The following is a 21743-nucleotide window of genomic DNA, read 5'->3' as shown; positions in this document are numbered from 1 at the left end:
CTGCCTAGCAGTATGAGCAATATTATATTGCTGATGCAATCACTCAAAAATTTAAAAACTTAAATATTTGTTCAATTTCCGTTTCCTTTAAATAATTTAATCTGAATATTAAAAAGACAACACAAGCAAATCACTTATCTACAACAGCAATGCGTTAGCAGCCTGACTTTTCATTTTTCATTATGTAAACTTATATGAAGAGTTGTGTGGTCAACGGTTAAAAACTTTTGTCACCAGCAGTGCAACATCCTATCTCATTAGAGTAAAAAAAATAGAAAAAATCTATAATCAGTTTTGGTATGTTAGTCAATGAATGAAAAACTCATTCAGCCTATAAAGGCAGCATTCTTTGTAAGCTAAAAAGGTTAGACTGCTGCTACAGACAGCGGGTACATGTAAATACTTCCATTTTTGGGTTTTAGATTTTTACGCCTCCCAGTCTACAAAATATAACGATCTATGTTAATAAATCTCACTGTGTCATCGTGTCTGTGTGTGCATACGGGTATGTATGTGTGAGCACCTGCTAGTCCGTGTCAATACTGTGTATTTTCATATGTCTGTGTGCGCATATGGGTATGTATGTGTGTGCACCTGCTAGTCCGTGTCAATACTGTGTATTTTCATATGTCTGTGTGTGCGCATATGGGTATGTATGTGTGTGCACCTGCTAGTCCGTGTCAATACTATGTATTTTCATATGTCTGTGTGTGCATACGGGTATGTATGTGTGAGCACCTGCTAGTCCGTGTCAATACTGTGTATTTTCATATGTCTGTGTGCGCATATAGGTATGTATGTGTGTGCACCTGCTAGTCCGTGTCAATACTATGTATTTTCATATGTCATGGCCAATTTCATCCAAACTTTGCATGCGCTCCGTACCTTCTGCCAGATGTCCAAAATTATTTGGTTTCAAAACTCTATCTGGTTTCTGAGAACCAGCCTCTTACACAGCAATCTGATTAGAAACTCAATAATACACATTCACATGCATCAAGGACATATGATCTCAATAAATGTTTTCATGAATTGCTGTCGCAAAAGCAGTGCAGGAATTTGTGTTGAAAATCTAGACGCGTGCTGCAGGTTATCTGATTGAAAATTAAAAAAATACCAGACAACGCCGGGCTTAATGTAAGTTTGCCATTAAAATCTATATAGCCACTTCCATCACATTCACTTCACCATAGACTTCAGAGTCTTCATGGCAAGACTACATGTCTATGCAAAGGCGTGTTTCTTTTTCCGAAAATTCCCGATATAATGAATGATATGTACACTTGCAGGCCGTTTTTGTGTAAGGGTTATACTAAGCACAATCTATTCTTATGAGTGAATATAGTGAGAGCCAATGAAATACATATTTGCATAGACATAAATATGCATGAAGTACTTAAATGAAGCTAACCGCATAGCCATAAATATGTATGAAGTACTCAAATGAAACTAACCTCATAGACATAAATATGTACGAAAGCTACAAATGAAACTAACTGCATACATTGCCCAAAATCAAGTAAACTTGTTGTTGTTGTTGTTGATATTTATAGACACTTTTTTCACTAGCATGAAGCAGCTCGGGGAAGCATTCCTTTCCCAAATGAATCGAACAAGGTTTTTAGGGTCAGAAAATAGGTCACGAGAAAAAGATATTTTAATTTCTAGTTGAATTGTATAAATCTATGCTTGTGGGTAGAAATGGAGAGCCAATAGCTTATACCAACAGCTTAGCCAACAGGTGATATATTTACATTCTAATGATATGTAAATAAACTTGAAGGAGTACTTCTTGTGTACCAGGAGAAAGAAGCGTAAAATAACAACTGGAACACTGTTGAACTAGCATTAACATGATGGGCAGGAAAGATCACACCTTCATGTACAACATTGATTTCTTTAGTGATTTACCTTAATATTATATAAAAATACATTGTACCTTAATTTAATCCCTTTTATAAGCTTTTATTTTTTAAAAACTATTTATTTTTTAGGATTTTAAATTAATCCCGGTTCTTGTTCTCTCAAAGCACTGCAATAAAGATCAACATTGCTTTGCGTTGCTTCATGTAATGACGTGCCTGGCATAATTCTCACTTACATGTAGGTGTAAACACCACTCTGAATTTGTTGACAGTGTAATTAGCACCTTTTATGTTGTATTAATGATGGTTTTACGCAAACAAAATAATGACAACAGCTATGACAACCACCCATCATCATATTACCAAGCTAAAATAAATGCATTTGGTATAAGATATTGACACGTATTAAAATTTAGTAAAATTTATTTGACATCCTAAACCAGTTTTAATCTGGCGGTGAAAAAAGAAGAAGAAAAATAGAGTGTTGCAGATATTCTTTATCATGATGATTATCCAAAGTCACAGTACATGAGAACACAACTACAACCTAATAGTTTATGAAGTTAGGCTTTTGAAGTATTTTTTAACTCACGAGGGTGTGTGATACGCCCTGATAAATATCAGGTAGATAATTGCATTTTATTAAAACTAACGAAATGAAATACAGCATGTAATGCTTCAATGTATTTGCTGTCTTCCCATCTTCTGATGTGACTCATAGAGTTGCTTCTGTCAAGGAGGTTCTAGTGTTCCATTAAATAGCTAGTGTAAATACAAACATTTTACATGCATCTTTATGAATCACTCGCAAATATCTTTTGATTATTTGTATGTATGAGTCAATTTCACTTGCTAAAACCAATAATTTGACTCAATTGATTTGCTAAAACCACTTATTTGATTCAATTGATTTGCTTAAACCAATGACTTTATGTCATTTGACTCGCTTGAACCACTTTGACTCAGTTTTCGTAAGGTTGAATACAACTGTGAAAATCATCAGTCTAGTTTGTCAATTCTTATAAGGAAGAGAGTCATTGAGGGTGGTATACAATAGACATTTTGATAATAATAAAAAACATTCCAGACATTCCTTTGGCATTCTGATTCCAGTCACGTACTTCTACAATTTTAAACGATTTAATTTTTATGATGCTTACGGTACCAACTGTGGGTGTACATCAAATTACAGAAGCCTCATCAACAGTGGACATAAGTATAGAGTAGTGATCCTTATTAATGCTTAATATTTGTAGGCAATGTTAGCTGAACATTTGCCATATAATAAAAACGTTTGGGAAAAACTAAAACTGTTGTTAATGTTTCATTAAAAGGTCTCCCTTTTCCTCAGAGAGTATTGACTATTGTCTCTCACTTACCATTGGAAGTGTAAAAGATAACTATGAATTTATAAGTGCACTCAGGCAGTGGGAACTGCTCATCGCATAATTACAACCAGCAACAGTGATTTTTCATAGACTAGCGGTCAGCCCCCTAGTAACCATAGTAACCGTAGTAACCGTAGTAACCGTAGTAACTGGAATCTCTTTCATTCTCAATCAGATAGTCTGCATCTGATTGAGAATGAAAGAGATTGTCCCACAACTGTCCCTCTTAACCCACAATTGTCCCTCTTAACCCACAAGTGTCCCTCTTAACCCACAATTGTCCCTCTTAACCCACAATTGTCCCTCTTAACCCATAATTGTCCCTCTTAATCCACAATTGTCCCTCTTAACCCACAATTGTCCCTCTTAACCCACAATTGTCCCTCTTAACCCACATTTGTCCCTCTTAATCCACAATTGTCCCTCTTAACTCACAATTGTCCCTCTTAACCCACAATTGTCCCTCTTAACCCACAATTGTCTCGCTTAACCCACAATTGTCCCTCTTAATCCACAATTGTCCCTCTTAACCCACAACTGTCATGATGGGTTAAGAGGCTGGTTTTCAGAAACCAGACAGAGTTTTGAAACCCAATATTTTTTACCTATCTGGCGTAAGAGATGGAGCATATGTATGTAAAAAGTTTGGATAAAATCAGACAAAAAATGTGAAATTGCAGTGTTTACAGACTAGTAGACATACAGACACAAAGTCAAGCTCAAAGTAGAATTTATCAATATAGATATCTGAGCAGCATACTTGCAGAAAGTTCAAAAGCGCCCGTTTGCGCTTTCACCAAAGAGTGATTCCTTTTTGGAATGGAAGCTTAGAAAATCACAGGGAGCGCAGAGGAGAGGGCAGAGGAGAGTGCACAGGAGAGTGCGGAGGAGAGCGCGGAGGAGAGTGCACAAGAGAGTGCACAGGAGAGTGCTCAGGAGAGTACTCAGGAGAGTGCACAGGAGAGTGCTCAGGAGAGTGCACAGGAGAGTGCACAGGAGAGTGCTCAGGAAAGTGCACAGGAGAGCGCGGAGGAATGCGCAAAGGAGAGCGCGAAGGAGAGCGCGGAGGAGCGCGCGGAGGAGCGCGCGGAGGAGAGCGCGGAGGAGAGCGCGGAGGAGAGCACGGAGGAGAGCGCGGAGGAGAGTGCACAGGAGAGTGCACAGGAGAGTGCACAGGAGAGTGCTCAGGAGAGTGCACAGGAGAGTGCACAGGAGAGTGCTCAGGAGAGTGCACAGGAGAGTGCACAAGAGAGTGCACAGGAGAGTGCACAGGAGAGTGCACAAGAGAGTGCACAAGAGAGTGCACGGTAGAGTGCACGGGAGAGTGCACAGGAGAGTGCACAGGAGAGTGCATAGTAAGTGTATTCCCCTACTTGTGTGCTGATTATATTTGGTACAAGCTAATTGGTTCATCAACGATGTTGGGTAAAAATTAAATATGCAACCAAACAACATTTGCATTCATTTCCTTGAAACTTATTTTGTATTGCAGACTGAACAGCTGCGATGGGGTCATGACCAGTATGTATAAGGCCATATACTAGTGCAAATGATTATATATCTGCTTGGCTTATGCTATAGCAGTCTCTCCTATGACTATACCATCTACACCTATTATAAAAGATGTTTTAGAATAGCTAAGCAGTATATTTCAAATGTACAGTTCTCTAGCCTAGCACAGTTTTAGGATTCGTAGTCTAATAATTATCTTTTCACTTGATCATGGCCATAATTGTTTGGTACTCAGTCTAGGGAAAGAATTAAAACCAATATCCTGGCTTGTTGTAACAGGGTTCCCATGGTAGCTTTACAAATACTAGTTTGCTGTAATGGCCTCCGTTTGTTAATTCATTTGCTACTTCCATCATTAAAAATGATGTTGAAATAACTTTAGTCAAAGTCACAAACTGTTGTTATATTTACACAAAGATTTCACAAAACACTGTAGTGCTTATTGCTACTGTTATTGTCTAAAATTTTAGACATATTGACCATCAATATACTCGTTGTTCAAGTTTAAAGCACATTCATAGCAGTTCCAAAACAGCCCAATGAACCTTGGCAGCAGTGATTGTGGACAGAAATAAACAGTTGGAATTATCTGCTCTCAACTAAAAACTGCTGCACATTGTTCAGCAGCATTCCACAGCATAGACCTATTAACTATACTATAGTAAAGTTAATAGGTCTATGTTCCACAGTCAGAGTATCTGTCTTAAAAGTTGACTTGCAACAAAGCTTAAATTACAGTTATTTGGTATCAAAAGATTCACCATGTCTTACTCTGCTGTGTTGAAGGTTCAAAATATGTGGAAATGTGATTACAAGCTCTCAAAAGCTAAAAAATGAATAGTTAAAAAGAAACCGCCGTAGGTTGGAAATTTTTCATAAAAGTTATATTCACGTTATCTGAATTATGCAGTAAGACAGAATAAAGAATCATGTGGACATCAAAAATTTTATTATATATTTTTGCTAATTATGGCAGTACCTCACTGGCACTAAATAAAAATAAATATATATATTTTATGCTGTAGGTATACCTTGAGAAGTAATTAACTGAATGGTTGCATTATGGTGTCACATGAATATGTTGCCCAACCAAATCATCAAGCAATACACAGAAGAGGAAGCTACCTAATTATATGCGGTTATAGGTCTACATTCAGTGTTATAGTTCTACATTCAGTGTTATAGTTCTATAATCAGTGTTATAGTTCTATACTCAGTGTTATAGTTCTATACTCAGTGTTATAGGTCTACATTCAGTGTTATAGTTCTATACTCAGTGTTATAGTTCTATACTCAGCATTATAGTTCTATACTCAGTATTATAGTTCTATACTCAGTATTATAGTTTTATACTCAGTGTTATAGTTCTATACTCAGTGTTATAGTTCTATACTCAGTGTTATAGTTCTATACTCAGTGTTATAGGTCTACATTCAGTGTTATAGTTCTATACTCAGTGTTATAGTTCTATACTCAGCATTATAGTTCTATACTCAGTATTATAGTTCTATACTCAGTATTATAGTTTTATACTCAGTATTATAGTTCTATACTCAGTATTATAGTTTTATACTCAGTGTTATAGTTCTATACTCAGTGTTATAGTTCTATAGCTCTATACTTGATGCTATAATTCTATACTAAGTGAAATAAGTATATGCTCAACATCATATCTACTATATCTTTACCACTCACTAACTACCAATGTTATAAACATAATGAAGTATCATACGCATTGGCTCTTTGCTGTACACACAAGACACAAACTCAGACTTCTAGACATAATATGCAGCATTGATTTAAGCTTAATGTCTATGTTGTATGGTTATCACGACAGAGATCTGGTTCACAGACATAGGATTCCAACACAGTACCAACAAGATAGACATAACCTCACGCTCAAACATAATCTCTATGGGATAAACATGATCTCAGTACCATTGACATGGTCAGTATCATAGACATCCAGACAACAGATATAGGTCATGAAAACAGGCTCAGGAAGATAGACACAACCAGACCTACAGACATCATCTTTGCAGGATAGACATAATGTCAATACTATAGATATACGCTTAGTATCAGGGGACGAATTGTATCCAACAGAGATATTGACTATTTTGCCTGTAATAGTATATGCTTGTGTCAGCGTATACCTATTGGGCCTTCAAAAACCAATGTTAAACTGAAAAATTTCCGAGGTCAATATTAGAATATCAAAAGTAATCAGTGGATAGAGTGGTTGCAAAGGAGAGTACAAATTTATTGTAAAAAGGTTAGCACTGATTACCCAAAGCATATATCTATGTTTATGGGTCGGACAAACCGGGGTGACTCTACACATAAGCGGCCATTCTCACCCACATATACACCCATTCTTACTAATATTTGTTGATCTGTGAAGGGTACCTTCTGGTGTATCGTCTGCAAAGTAAACTTCATGTTGCCAGGGCCGGCTCTTCCTCCGCCTCGAGAGGTTGTCATGTTTCCACCTGCCGATGTCTCTTCAACCGCACCAGGTAAATCCCAGTATACCTGCCAACAGAAGACAACTTCTAACTTCAGTAGAGAAAGTATATCAGCAAAGCGATAGAGCAGCATATCGGAAATTTTCCTGACAAAAAGTTATAAGTTCTCATGATTCTAGTTTGCGAATATTACTAATCTTAGTATATATTGTAAGTAAATAATTCAGTGTTGCTTAAGACGTTGAGCAATTTTTCTATGTGTTGTAAATACGATTGCAAAGAGCGTAGGTTTGCGCTATGCTATAAATGAAATGAAGACATAGCATTACGTGTTGAAGTGAATCTGGTTGTAGAATACGCGTTTGCACAGACACTAAAAACAGTGGCTAGATGGATAGAGTATCTAACAGCTGTTACAGAATGCTGCAGAACAGTCGATTGTTAACTTATAAAACTGCCACTCATGATATTAGTATTGTTTTGTAAAGATGACAGGCTGCCGGCAGCATTGTCATGGAAATCAGAAGCAGTCACTCTTTAAATTTTTTCTCACATTAAAGTTTATAGGCTGCAAGTTTTACTCAAAAAGTTTAAAAAAAATTATATTTATTTATATAACTATAAATAGTTGGTTATTCTATGGTTTGGAACAAAGACAGCTGACAAGCGATACCGCGAAACAGGTTTGTAATGAAGAAAAATTTGACATTCTAGATAAGTTTTAGTATATATATATATATATATATAATACTTTTTGTTAGCATTTTAATAATACTGACTGTATATACATATATATGTAATGTATATATGTATTTAATAATACTGACTGTATATACATATATATGTAATGTATATATGTATTTAATAATACTGACTGTATATACATATACATGTAATGTATATATGTATTTAATAATACTGACTGTATATACATATATATGTAATGTATATATGTATTTAATAATACTGACTGTATATACATATATATGTAATGTATATATGTATTTAATAATACTGACTGTATATACATATATACAGTATGTAATGTATATATGTATTTAATAATACTGACTGTATATACGTATATATGTAATGTATATCGTATATAAATTGTTGAATGTGCAACTTAAAAAAAAATTTCTTAGTTACTTAGAGTTTCATGCTGATAAAGCAATCCTCAGGCAATGAATAGTAAGTCATACTAAATCAACATTACTGCATATGAGATCACAAAGCTTGAATTTTAAGAAGAAATGAAGAGATTAAAGGCCGCTATATCATATATCCCACTGAGATTTGAAGCACAACATTTTTTTCATGTCTGCATTTAAATACCAGTTCAGATCTTAAGTTTAGTATTATTTTTTGAGGTGGCTATCACAATCTTCTCAAATAACTGAAATCAAATCATTTGGATATGTTTGAGTGTAGTATTGTTTGATGGAGGATTGACTACTCCATATTATAATTCACATTTACATCTTTTAGTTACCCCATGTGTTTTGATAGCTTGGTGGTGAGGTGATGCTTGCTGTATCTGACGATATGCTGATGTTGGTTAAGTCTGATCTTAATTGAATTTAGTTTAACATATAAGGATCTTTAGCTGTTGCCCTCTCATGTCGCTGTTGCACCATATGTGTATGAACTAGCATAAATATGATAGCTTTTTTATTGATCTTTTCTATTATAAGAACAGTGTCCGTCTGTTCATCTGTTCATCTGTCCATCTGTCCGTCTGTCCGTCTGTCCGTCTGTCCGTCTGTCCATCTGTCCTAAGGCATGATTGGATGTTGGGAAAAAGCTTACATCTCATGGAGTTCGAACCGCCAACATTCAGCACCACAGCCCGACCAACTTTAAATTATTGTGCATATCCTTATTCTCTGTGCTTTATTGGCACAGCTGACGGTCTCTCCCAGCTCTCTAGACTACCAGAGTACTAACGTAGGTGATATTCAGACAAATTTTGTTCAACAAACGTAGAAGTTGTTTCTTGTTTAAAGAAATAAGTCATCAGTATAATTGCTGCCAGGAGAACAACTTGAAGAGGCTAGTCAGTGGCAAGTTATAAATGATGTAGAGATTAGCATCCTAACCTTCCTCCATATGTCAATGTCTGTCATGTCTATTTTAGGCCGTAGCTTATATCAGCCATTAAAGCTTTCAACGAATCAAATCAGTTGGGCTAGAGCTTTCGCGAATCAAATGAATTGGCAATTAGTTTTCCTAGCATGTCTGATTAATGATTATAATTGATAGCTGGTCATAACTTGATCTGTTAGTAATAGCTTATACAAGTACACCGCATAACCTTCTGCACAGATATGTATTGCAGCCTTTCTAGTTTGTTTACAATGATAGCTTTTGTGTCTGTGCAGAGTGTGGCATTTGCCTTCAGAATACTCTGTCAAGTTTGTCTCACAGCGGGAAGACAATGGTGTATACATACATGTAGTTGTTTGTATACAATGGATAGATGTGCGCTGTAAAAATAAACATCAATACTGTTCGCAGGCAGACGTTGGTCGTACCTCACACGCAGACCTGGTCATCAAATAGGCATAACTTGCATGTCAAAATTTATGTTGGTTACATGCAGCATCTCTACTACCTTCCTGGATAAGTTCCCATCCATTGATTAGTCTTAAGATTTACATGCAAAGCCGGTAGACATGATAAAAATCTGGGCAGTGTCTGCCAATGACACTAATTTACAGACTCGTGAGTTTTTTTATGTAGATTTACTAAAAACCTTTGTTAACAGTATAATGCTGTTTCAAAGGAGGAATTATACGTCAACTGACCACACAAAATGGCAAAAAATGCATTTTTATCTGAAAATAAAAATATATTTTGTTGAATAAGGATGGTAAGTTCTCTAGCTTCATTCTGTTTAAATGAGTAGGATTTAAAAAGGAAAGGTAGCTGGCTGACAAACTCTCTATTCATACGGCTGCAGAGACCAGAGCCAATAAGGCTAGAGTGTACAACGGCATCAGCAAAACACTAACACAAAACTAATTATTTCGGTCTGTCTTATAATTGCTGCACTATCATCCCAGTGCTGTCAGGGCACTCAACTTTCCTATATCTGCTGTCACAAGTGTATTGACTCTACATACAACTAGTTGATGCAAATTTTGTAGCTAAATCTTCTGAGGAATCAACAACAGAGGTAAACTAGACGAACTTAACACTATCAAAACTTTAATATTCCTTTTTTAACATTTTGAAACAAGCAGTACTTGCCAAGTTCATAACACACCAAGTAGGTAAGTAGGTAAGTACACACGTAGAAAGTATTTATAATGTACATATATACTTATGTACATTTATAATGTACATAAGTAGGTATCTTTAATGTCTATCATACCTACTTATGATGTTATACCTAAAATCCTTTATCATGTTTATCAAAATGTTAAAATATTTTTGCGCAAGCAGTTTTGCTATAAACTCATAACTGATGCTATGAAGAGCCACTCATGGTCTATTCTTCAAGAAAATCTGATACAATATTTGAAAGCTGCCAAGCTCTGCCAATTGTTTCAGTCAAACCACGAAATAAGTGCTGACCCTATTTCACACATTGACAGCTATGTGGCAAATAGTTGCATTTAAACTTACAGGGTATTAGTTAGCTCTATGCCACACGCAATGACAGCAAAACCGGCGTTGCGTTCACGCCTGGTTATCTTAACCTTACCATCAAAAGTGTACATGACAAAATATTTCAACAAGCAGAATAATAATCAGCATTCATGAATATTACCATAAAAGGGCAATCTATGTAGTACAATTGTTAGGAAAAACCTATTTTTATGAAATAAAGATTCTCCAATCATAGCTAGTTTTACATAATTCGCTGTATTTTCTGTCATAATTAATGATAGAATTTAGGTAAGTATAGATGGAAGAGAATGATTACACATACATTTACTTAATACTTCTGTACAGACGTGAAACTTACCTTCACTAATAAATGTACGACCAGAGAGTAGATAATCCTAGAGCTGCTCACAATATAATCCAACCATAAATGTTCCCTGCAGAAGCTTATTGATATAGCCACTGTAGCTACCGCCAATTCAAAAAGAATAAAACTCTAGTGCCAGCCGTTGAAAGTCAGCGTTGAAAGACAGCGCAATAAGGTCAGGCCAGTAAGATCAGCTGTGTTTGGCAGCGGCAGCGCAGGAGTGAATAATCAGCTGCGTATGAGGCTGAGTTAAAGTCAGAGTTAATGGGCAGTCATTAAGTCATTACCAGCTATCATATGATTCATTTTCTGAAGTCGTCTTTCCCTATCCTTGCTTATAATGCTGGTACCATCATGCGAAAGTGACATTTCAATGGCTCATATTTATTTGGTTACTTATCTGTCACACCGCAGAGCAGTTGAACCAAAAAGTTTAATGTTTACTGGATTTACTGAGTTTTAATGATGCTCTCTGGCAAGATTTGCTTTAATAGATAAAAGACTTTAACTCAAGGGTGTACAACTGCTAATTTCCTTTCTAATAAAACTGATCATCTTAAAGAATAAGTTGTTGAAACATAAAATCTGCTGTGAGAAAACAGTGAACAGTTTCCTTGAGTCGACCTTCCGATTACACATATGATCGATGAGCTTACACTATCACTTAAAGACAAAGAGGATGAAGAACAGATTGCAGATGCTGCTCGTGAAGAATTCTTGCAAGCAAAGATAGTTATAGCGAGACGGCGAGTTAATAGGCAAGCTTTCTCATAACGAATCTAATCACTAAACAGAATGAAAAGACAACTTCAATTATACTGAGTTAAAACATAAAAAGCTATTAAAAATGATTCTAACAAAAATGGTCAAATCAAGTCTAGTAAAATAAAAACAAAGTTTTCCGGCATGATATATTTTATAGTGAACTGTTTTTTGTTAGTTCAGGTAAAACAAGCACCTACCTTTCTGTTTCATGCTTATAACATTAAAAAATTTGAATTTTAAAACTATTTAAGCTGCTGTGAAAAGCAGATCAATATAAAAATATGTCCTTATAACATAAAATATGTTTTACGAATCAAAAAACATGTGGAAATCAGTATTATTTCATGATACAGAGCGCCAGCAAAAAAGACGAATTGTGAAGAACGACTTATTTGCACAGTATATTTAATGTAATATATTCCCTGTGTTCATTACGTATGTATAACTTTTATTGGCCATTAGTAATTACCATCAACAAAATTATGTTTTTCGTTATATTCCGAAAGAAAAATGAGAAGACAAAAATCGTGAACTATTGAGTGAGTTGAACAAAAGTGTTTAAAAGTTGCTAATCTAATAGTATTGCGGAGAAGTCAGGATAGTGAATTGTATTTTGTAGTAACAGAAAGTTCATAAACTAAAACATATGATAGTTTCTAAATATGTAAAAGCAAAACAAATAGCGTTATATATGTGAATATGTACATATTCACATGGCATATTCATATTGTAATGAGCATAATGTATGTTGTATGTCTTCGCATGGCATATTCATTGCATACTATGCTTCATCCTTCCTACTCACATAAGACATGAATCTAAAGTGAATATTAGTGATGATGAGCAAGTGCACTCAGTTAGGTGACAGATACGATGAGGTTGAAGTGGGGGCAGACACTACTCGACAGCTCATAGAGGCAGCATTATATCGAGGGGGAGATATACATATAATCTATCATGAATGATGCCGTAGGTTACACTAATTAACCTAGTTATAGCAAGCGGTCAGGATGCTGAGGGTTTACCGCTGCTATTAATATCTACGCTGGATCAGCCTCTAAACTTGACGATCACTAAACCTCACTGTTTAGAACAATTCACAATCAGATTAACGTAAAGAGCAGAGTCTTACGAGACAAGTTTTTGATTTTGAGAAGTTTTAAAGATTTTTGTAGAAATGAAAAACCTACTGTTTTATTTGCAAAGCTCATTGTGTGAAGTCTTTGAGTCCTGGCTATGTGCATATTAAATAAAATAATTTATTCACTAGAGAATGTTTGATGTTGCCATTCATATACATTATGTTTCTATTGTGTGGATTATGTGGACTTGGAGTTGTGTGCACACTGAGTTACAATGCGATGTTTTAATGGACATTTGCATGCGGCAGATTAAGGTGGACATTTGGTTACAAAAGAAAGATTTTTAAGCCAGAGGTTATAGTGGCGCATTCGGAACTACTGAATTTGAAATAAAAACGACTCAAATGTAGGAAATGTTTAAAATGGAATAGCTTGCACAACATTTTCTTGCGCATCATTCGCAAAAACTGTTTTCATATTTTGCAAGCCTGAAATATTCAGTAAAAATTTGTGAGTAATAAAACTTAATAAAGGTGCTTGACTTGCGGATTTTTGCCGTTTTGATCTGGCGGATGACGCAAACTTAAGAATTAACCGTGTCGAGAAAACAGAGTGACCAAAATCGATCCTTAGTTGCTTGCCTCGACTGAAACCTCTAAGATTAGAATTAATTAAAGATTTGTTGGAAAAACTTTGTTTGCCAACAAAAAACTAAAGCTGCACGCACTTCTGCCTGAGTACTCACCACAAGTATCAACAACGTAAGGTGAGAGGCGGATCATGAAATCAGTGGATAAAGATAATTCTATGAACGTAATAGGATAATGAACATCCAAAGATAGCGAACAGATTTACTGCTGGATAACATTGATTACTAGTAGGAAATAGGCGTGCGTAGGAGTTGGGAGTGTTCTACATCTAACCTTCTAATGTCTAGACTAGGTTAGGAAGCTGACCGAGATCGCGTCTGTAACAGTTGCCAAGATTAAAACTCGGTATTCGTCGAGCTGAGATTAGACATAAGTGTGTAGAGGCCAAAAAATATTTTAGCGACAGAACTTCCTCCCAAAGACAGCTTTGATAGACAATAACTTGCTCAATCAAAGATTTTCACCAGAGTTAGTTAGATTCTTGTCAACTACATGTAATAGATAAAATAATTGCAATTGGAACCTCATAAAGATAGCTCATTTATTTAGCCTGTTTAACTTACGATGCTGCACGACTCGGTGCGACAAAATTAAACATCAGATTAGTGCCTTCTAATTATCCACCCATCTAACTCAGGGCTTCCCGATTAAGGAGCTCAGGCCGCCAATAGGTGGAAACTGTCGTTCGCAGAGGTGCAGGAATCAATCGTGAAGATGAAGAAAGCGTATTTGCCATGGTAGAAAATCTGTGTGAAGATTTTTTTATAGCTAGTCACAACCTATCAGCAAGTCTTTTATATGTCGCTGCTATATGTGTAAAGGCTCGACACTTTTTAGAATGACCTTTTAGAAACCTATTTTTTTCATATATTCTGAATATGTCTGTTTTTCATTGCTTTGCGCCTTTTTGTTTATTAAAAACCAGGATGTGAGAGATTGCCACGTCAGTCACATCTGATTCGATGATATAAACGAATAGAGAAGCGCTGCTTTATTGTTAATAGCCTTCCCTATTTCTATCATAATTTTCTCACATTCTCCTTTCACAACTCTATGATAGCCTTCCTTCCAATTATATCCAGTTCCAACTGATATAACATCTTGATTTCTTTTATAATAATTTAATGTGTTGGTTCAGTTAAACAACACACCCAATTTTATTACTCATTTTTTCGTAATAAATTATGCATCTCAAAATGTCAAGCCCATAAACTGCAGCTTTGTTTAACAAGGCTGACTAATGATTACCCTCTGAGACTGGTGAATATCTCTAACAACAGAAACTGGCTAGTTTTCTTGACACATAATGTTCAGAGATTTTATAACTGAGGAAGATCTACCAATTTATGATGGCGTGGATATCAGATTGGCACAAACTGTTGGGTCACTAGTGTTGACCAGCTCAAGTGAAACGAAGATAAAAATAATTATTAATTTTATGGAATGTATTAAATTTTACTATACACTTCTACATTTCATTCATTTGAGAAAATACTTGCCACTTCCCAATTTGATTTTTAGTACAATAGTGCAATAGTAGCAAAGATATGTATAAAAATGTTTGTGGTGTTTTTTGGTTCAAACAAATAATTGCTGGAGAAGTGACTGATTTCATACCTTAGTATGCTCAGATACCTTAGCTGTTCCATCAGAGAGAGAGGTATCAGAGCCTGAGGACATGCTGTCATCCAGCAGGGACGATTCAATGCTCTTTAAGGGTTGTGTGCGACCTTTTAGATAGACCTCTGACTGAGTCCTCTCCCAACGCTTGGGTGTTCCAGGATTACTACCAGCTAAAATATAACATAATTATGTAACACTACACATCGTGTTATTTTATTTATTGTATAGTTGGTTTGCTGTTTATTGGTTGTTTTGTCCCTAGTAAGATGTTTACTTCAATTCCTGATATTTTAAGGTAGGAGATTACTGCGCAATGATAAAATTTTACAATCTAAAGAGGGAAACTGCTTAGCATACGAGCTTTAGGCAATGATAAACTTATCAGACAGTGAGCTACATGAACGCATTTGCATGCAACCTATACACCCACATTGCATAGTTTATCACTGTTAAATATTCCAATTACATGTTTTTTGTCTACACGTTTTGCATATTGCGTCAAAAAATGTGATTCAAACAGCATTAATTTTTGTTCCACAGCAATGAATCACTCCGCAGTGCCAACTCTCTACCTTATTGTCAAATAGCTTTCATAGCTTTGCTTACGTCTCTCACTCTATATCAAATCTGTAATGTTTAGTGACACTCTATAAACAATTACTGGCCTTTAAAGACATAGTAGAGCTATTACCATACAAATACATGTCAATAACAAATTATATATAACATAATGACTGCCATCAAATTAGTTTTTTGCGCTAACCTATCTGAAGGCATCATCTCCTGCCATATCTAATTGACTATTTTCAATGGTCTGAGTGGCTTTTGACAGCTTTAAATGCACCAAAAACATTGCTTTTATTCACAGTGTTTGATATGGAGTAAACTGGTGCGCCTTTTGTCTAGTATATGCAATACCAATAATAATATATATAACATACTTACAAATAATCTGACTATTAGGTGTAATTTTGTATTGATTTGTAGCCTTGATTTGGTATATGCATCTTATGTAGGTAATGTCCTACTCTAGACAGTAAGTGTTTACCCCCAATGTAGGTAATGTCCTATTCTAGACAGTACGTGTTTACAACCTATGTAAGTAATGTCCTATTCTAGACAGTAAGTGTTTACACTCAATGTAGGTAATGTCCTATTCTGGACAGTAAGTGTTTACACCCTATGTAAGTAATGTCCTATTCTAGACAATAAGTGTTTACACTCAATGTAGGTAATGTCCTATTCTAGACAGTAAGTGTTTACACTCAATGTAAGTAATGTCCTATTCTAGACAGTAAATGTTTACACCCTATGTAGGTAATGTCCTATTCTAGACAGTAAGTGTTTACACTCAATGTAGGTAATGTCCTATTCTAGACAGTAAGTGTTTACACTCAATGTAGGTAATGTCCTATTCTAGACAGTAAGTGTTTACACCCTATGTAGGTAATGTTTTAATCTAGATAAAGTTTTAACTCAATATTATTGTCAGGTAGTGAGGAGTTGTCACACAACCTACCTTTTAATAAAATTACAAGACAATTCCTTTCCTAGTTGCATGAAATCCCAAGATATTTGAGAGTTGTCATGCACCCTTAGAATAGACAACTCCTTCCGCTATGAGCCAATAATATGTTGCGGATTTTACTAACGCTTTATCATTAACAACTCTCTATGAATGTTATCATAGCAACAATTGCTAACTAATTGTTGCAAAATTATTGTAACGCTTTTAATATATTACTGTTTTGAACACCCATGTCAAATGCAATATTTGACTGATGATTTTGCCAACAAAAGGCAGGCTAGAGGGTAGTTTAAAATTGGTTTTAAATAAAAAATAATGCCAAATTTATTAGTTTTAGTATATATTTTGAAATTTAGTTATATAGATTTTCAGCTATGCGGATTACTATGGCGCACTCATTTACATTACAAAAACACTTCTCAACAAGTTTTGCAACTTGAAAAAACTGTTTGTGACATTTAGTGTTTTTACTAAAAGATACGATAAGACCAGCGTTGGGAACCAGACATGTATTAGGATTCCTTGTATAATTAACAATTGATGCTGCAGTGATTTTGACAAAACATGATATCAATGGGTTTGCTAAAAAGGCTTAATATATTGAGTATACAATATAACAAAAACTTTCTATAGTAAGAAAGCATGCAGAAAACTAAATGAAAGACACTTTGTATAGCAAGCAGGATTTACACTGCAGTATCTGTCCTTATCTCATATATGCATACAAAATCACAGCCAAAGCCAATTCCATGATACCAGACTTTGTTTGCTAATAAATTTACATTATACAAATTATATTCTACTTGTGGTTGGTCAGAATCAATTAATTTATTTTAACAAAAAACAAAGCAAATTTAGCATATACCAAGCAAAAGGATAGTTTAAAACTATTTTTAACACAAAATATGCATTTTTAGACTGGAAAAGAAGCTCTTGAACTTTTCGATATATTTGATAATTACTAGTAGCATTACCTTAAAATAAAGAACTAATAAAAAGTATCTCACCGCAATAAATTGCAACTCATTATTATGCAATTTGTGACATGCATCTTATTTTGCCATATCTGTTAAGAAACAAAATTTACTAATATATTCAAAGTTTGACAACTCGAGGAGCAAATAGTAAACAAAAACTTACCGAACATTAGCAGCTCTACAAGAGTGAAGAGTCAATGGGTTACTGAGTAGCTGCCTGGCAGCGTTGCTAATTAATCAAGTCAGCAATAAGCGTGTATTAGAGGCTGTATAAACGTCTCAGATGCGTCACTAAATGTAAACAAGCTCGATTCCAAATGCGTTTAGGACCAAGCAGGAGGAGAATAAACCCCTCATTAGCCGCTCTTCTTTATACTCTATGAGTGGGGAGGCTCGAGTAAAAGTATGTCATGCCATACAATGGAGGATGAAAGCGAACGGAGGGATCAAAGCCCTACATATTCTGAACTAAATAATCACAAAGGCTGACTTGATAAATTCTTTGTCGATAACTGTAGAATGACTGGTTAAGATTTAGGAATAGAAAGAAAAATTACCAGAGATGTCGCTCATAATTGTAGAATTGTATAAAGCTGGTGGTATCTCTGTTATAAAATTATTTTGTGAATAGCAGGCTGTTAGCATATTATAGTAAATAACTAGCAATGAAGTATACTCCGTATTCAGTAACTTGACTAGTGGCTATACCCTAGCCATGGACACACCTCTGCATCAACACCATCTCATCAACAAGTGGCTACCCTAGCCATGGACACACCTCTGCATCAACACCATCTCATCAACAAGTGGCTACCCTAGCCATGGACACACCTCTGCATCAACACCATCTCATCAACTAGTGGCTACCCTAGCCATGGACACACCTCTGCATCAACACCATCTCATCAACTAGTGGCTACCCTAGCCATGGACACACCTCTGCATCAACACCATCTCATCAACTAGTGGCTACCCTAGCCATGGACACACCTCTGCATCAACACCATCTCATCAACTAGTGGCTACCCTAGCCATGGACACACCTCTGCATCAACACCATCTCATCAACTAGTGGCTACCCTAGCCATGGACACACCTCTACATCAACACCATCTCATCAACTAGTGGCTACCCTAGCCATGCACACGCCTCTGCATCAACACCATCTCATCAACAAGTGGCTACCCTAGCCATGGACACACCTCTGCATCAACACCATCTCATCAACAAAGTAATGTTTTTCCAATAATCTTAATTTTACTTTACTATTCTTTTAGTAAAGAATAGTATTTTTATTTTTTTATTTTTTGTTTTATGGTCTAATCTGCTTTGAACGGCATTGACTAGATATCCATCTATCCATCTATCCATCCATCCATCTATCCATCTATCCATCTATCCATCTATCCATCCATCTATCCATCTATCCATCTATCCATCCATCCATCTATCCATCTATCCATCTATCCATCTATCCATCTATCCATCTATCCATCTATCCATCTATCCATCTATCCATCTATCCATCTATCCATCCATCCATCCATCCATCCATGCATCCATGCATCCATGCATCCATGCATCCATGCATCCATGCATCCATGCATCCATGCATCCATCCATCCATCCATCCATCTATCCATCTATCCATCTATCCATCTATCCATCTATCCATCTATCCATCTATCCATCTATCCATCTATCCATCTATCCATCTATCCATCTATCCATCTATCCATCTATCCATCTATCCATCTATCCATCTATCCATCTATCCATCTATCCATCTATCCATCTATCCATCTATCCATCTATCCATCTATCCATCTATCCATCTATCCATCTATCCATCTATCCATCTATCCATCTATCCATCTATCCATCTATCCATCTATCCATCTATCCATCTATCCATCTATCCATCTATCCATCTATCCATCTATCCATTTATCCATCTATCTATCTATCAATCATCGAACAATAAGACTTGGATGAATAAGACACTATCGCTACTTATGAATGACAAAACAATCAAAATTATAGCAACTACTCGAGGGGGGATAACTTGTTTAACTTACGCACTTTGAACAACAACAAGACTATCGTAGATTGAATGTTGATATCTTCAGTTTTAGAGAACCTGACTTTTATTGATGCTTTTTTAAATCATCAGCATTTATTGACATTTATTTATTTATTTTAACTTTAAAAATTGTTATATCTATAAACAATGTACAATAAGAAATTAAAAGTCGACATTCTATAACGCCTGTTTGTTGATGGATATAATAATTTGAAAAACGCCTAACGTTGAACTATAATGTATAATGATTTCGCCTGTTTTTCCTTGTTAACAGTGTGGAGAATATGAGCGAGGCATACTTGTTATTAATTATTTTATATTCTCCCGATTGCAGTGTCTGATATCACTTCTAAGATATTAAGTAAGGTTTCTTAGACTACCTCATTTTATCCTAATTATCAAGTGAAAGCGTAATCACAGCTAAAGGCTCATTAGGTACATTTTTAACGAGTTACAGAATATTATAATGTGGCTCTAGAAGTTTCTAGGCATTTTTGGATCATGCCATTTCCAGATTGAGAATTCCGACGACTCAAGTATTGCTCAAGAGGAAGTTTCTCAGCTAAGATTTAGCTGCAAATAGCTGATGTTGTTTCAACACACTCCATTGCAGGATATGCAGGAGTTTGGACACCCAATAGGTGATGTTATAGGAAAAATTTGTGTTTTTGCCATTTGTAAATGAAACGTCAAAAATAGAATGTAGAGGAAATGGCCTCGAGGAAAGGATTTGATAGGATTTTAATGTAACTTATAATCATTTTATTACTATAAGGAACTTGTTTTTCATGCAAATACATATCAAAAAGCTGTTTGCACAATCTAGCAATACCATTATTCCAAACCCACATTAACTAGCATAAATGGTTGCTCATAGAAAAGTTTTACAAAGCATGAGCCAGTAATAGATTTTAAGTGAGATGTGCGAAATTTTAGGAATTGCTCATCATTGTTTATTTTCTGTTATGATAATACAGCTTCAGCATTTGTACTATTTACATCGGCTACACAAAATCTTGTCTTTTAATTGCAATTACGAATCCTGACGGTCAATAAGAATTACGGTCATTGACAAAACTGCTTTATAAAATAAAGATTACCAGTATGCACAACTTTTCTTTTTTGACACAGAGCGGTATACCGGCGGTGCAGATGCTCAGAGAAAAGATCGACGATGGCGAGCTCTAGAAGACGTCCAAAAAAATTCTGACTGGCATTGAAGCCAAGGCTGTAACAATAGTATAATACTACTCACAAGAAGGTTTACCCGCTCTATTCACAGCATTATAGCCATGCTTACAGTGATCTGTAACCAGCTATAGATAAACCACAAGACTTCTATAATACAGGTAAACCTTCTTGTAGTCAGAGTTCATTGTGTCTAAGCGAAAGACAAAGGATTAATATGTATCACTCTGTCAATAGTTCAAGTATCCTGGCATCTTTCTCATACATTCTTGGATACACGAAAGTAGCAGTATTCAAAGGAGGATGGCCTTTTCTTAGCCAATGAAAATATTTCAAAGGTTGATAGCACCATCGCTGCCTCCCATGCCAAAGGATAGGTTACTGACAGATGTCTGTGACTAGAGTAATTAACAACAGCAGAAGGCCTGCACTGCTGTTTATACAGTAATTGCAGGCTATAGAGGAAACGGAGGTGATAGACCCATGAAAGTCATGTGGTCCGATGAAAGTCATGTGGATCATATATTTTGAGCAATTGTTTTTAATAATTTTATTTTTGAAATATTTATATTCTTAATAATGTACTATTTTTAGAGTGACAGATTTTATTATAAGTGGAGCTAGTTTCGTTTGCC

General features: G+C 35.6%; 1 protein-coding gene across 1 annotated transcript in view; it reads right to left on the bottom strand.

Moving 5' to 3' along the window:
* Positions 1–21743, bottom strand: part of LOC137395283 (NAD(+) hydrolase SARM1-like) — a 56852-nt gene that overhangs the window by 19309 nt on the left and 15800 nt on the right. Inside the window, exons 2-3 of the mRNA XM_068082164.1 lie at positions 15327–15502; positions 7148–7300 (exon numbers count right to left, since the gene is read on the bottom strand). Coding sequence (XP_067938265.1) covers positions 7148–7300; positions 15327–15502 — 329 coding nt within the window. The remainder of the gene's footprint in view (positions 1–7147; positions 7301–15326; positions 15503–21743) is intronic.

This window comes from Watersipora subatra, chromosome 1, assembly GCF_963576615.1.
Source record: "Watersipora subatra chromosome 1, tzWatSuba1.1, whole genome shotgun sequence".
In the NCBI taxonomy this organism is placed as follows: domain Eukaryota; kingdom Metazoa; phylum Bryozoa; class Gymnolaemata; order Cheilostomatida; family Watersiporidae; genus Watersipora; species Watersipora subatra.
The sequence above is the reverse complement of the archived record's forward strand: the minus strand, read 5'-3'. Positions and strand labels throughout refer to the sequence as shown.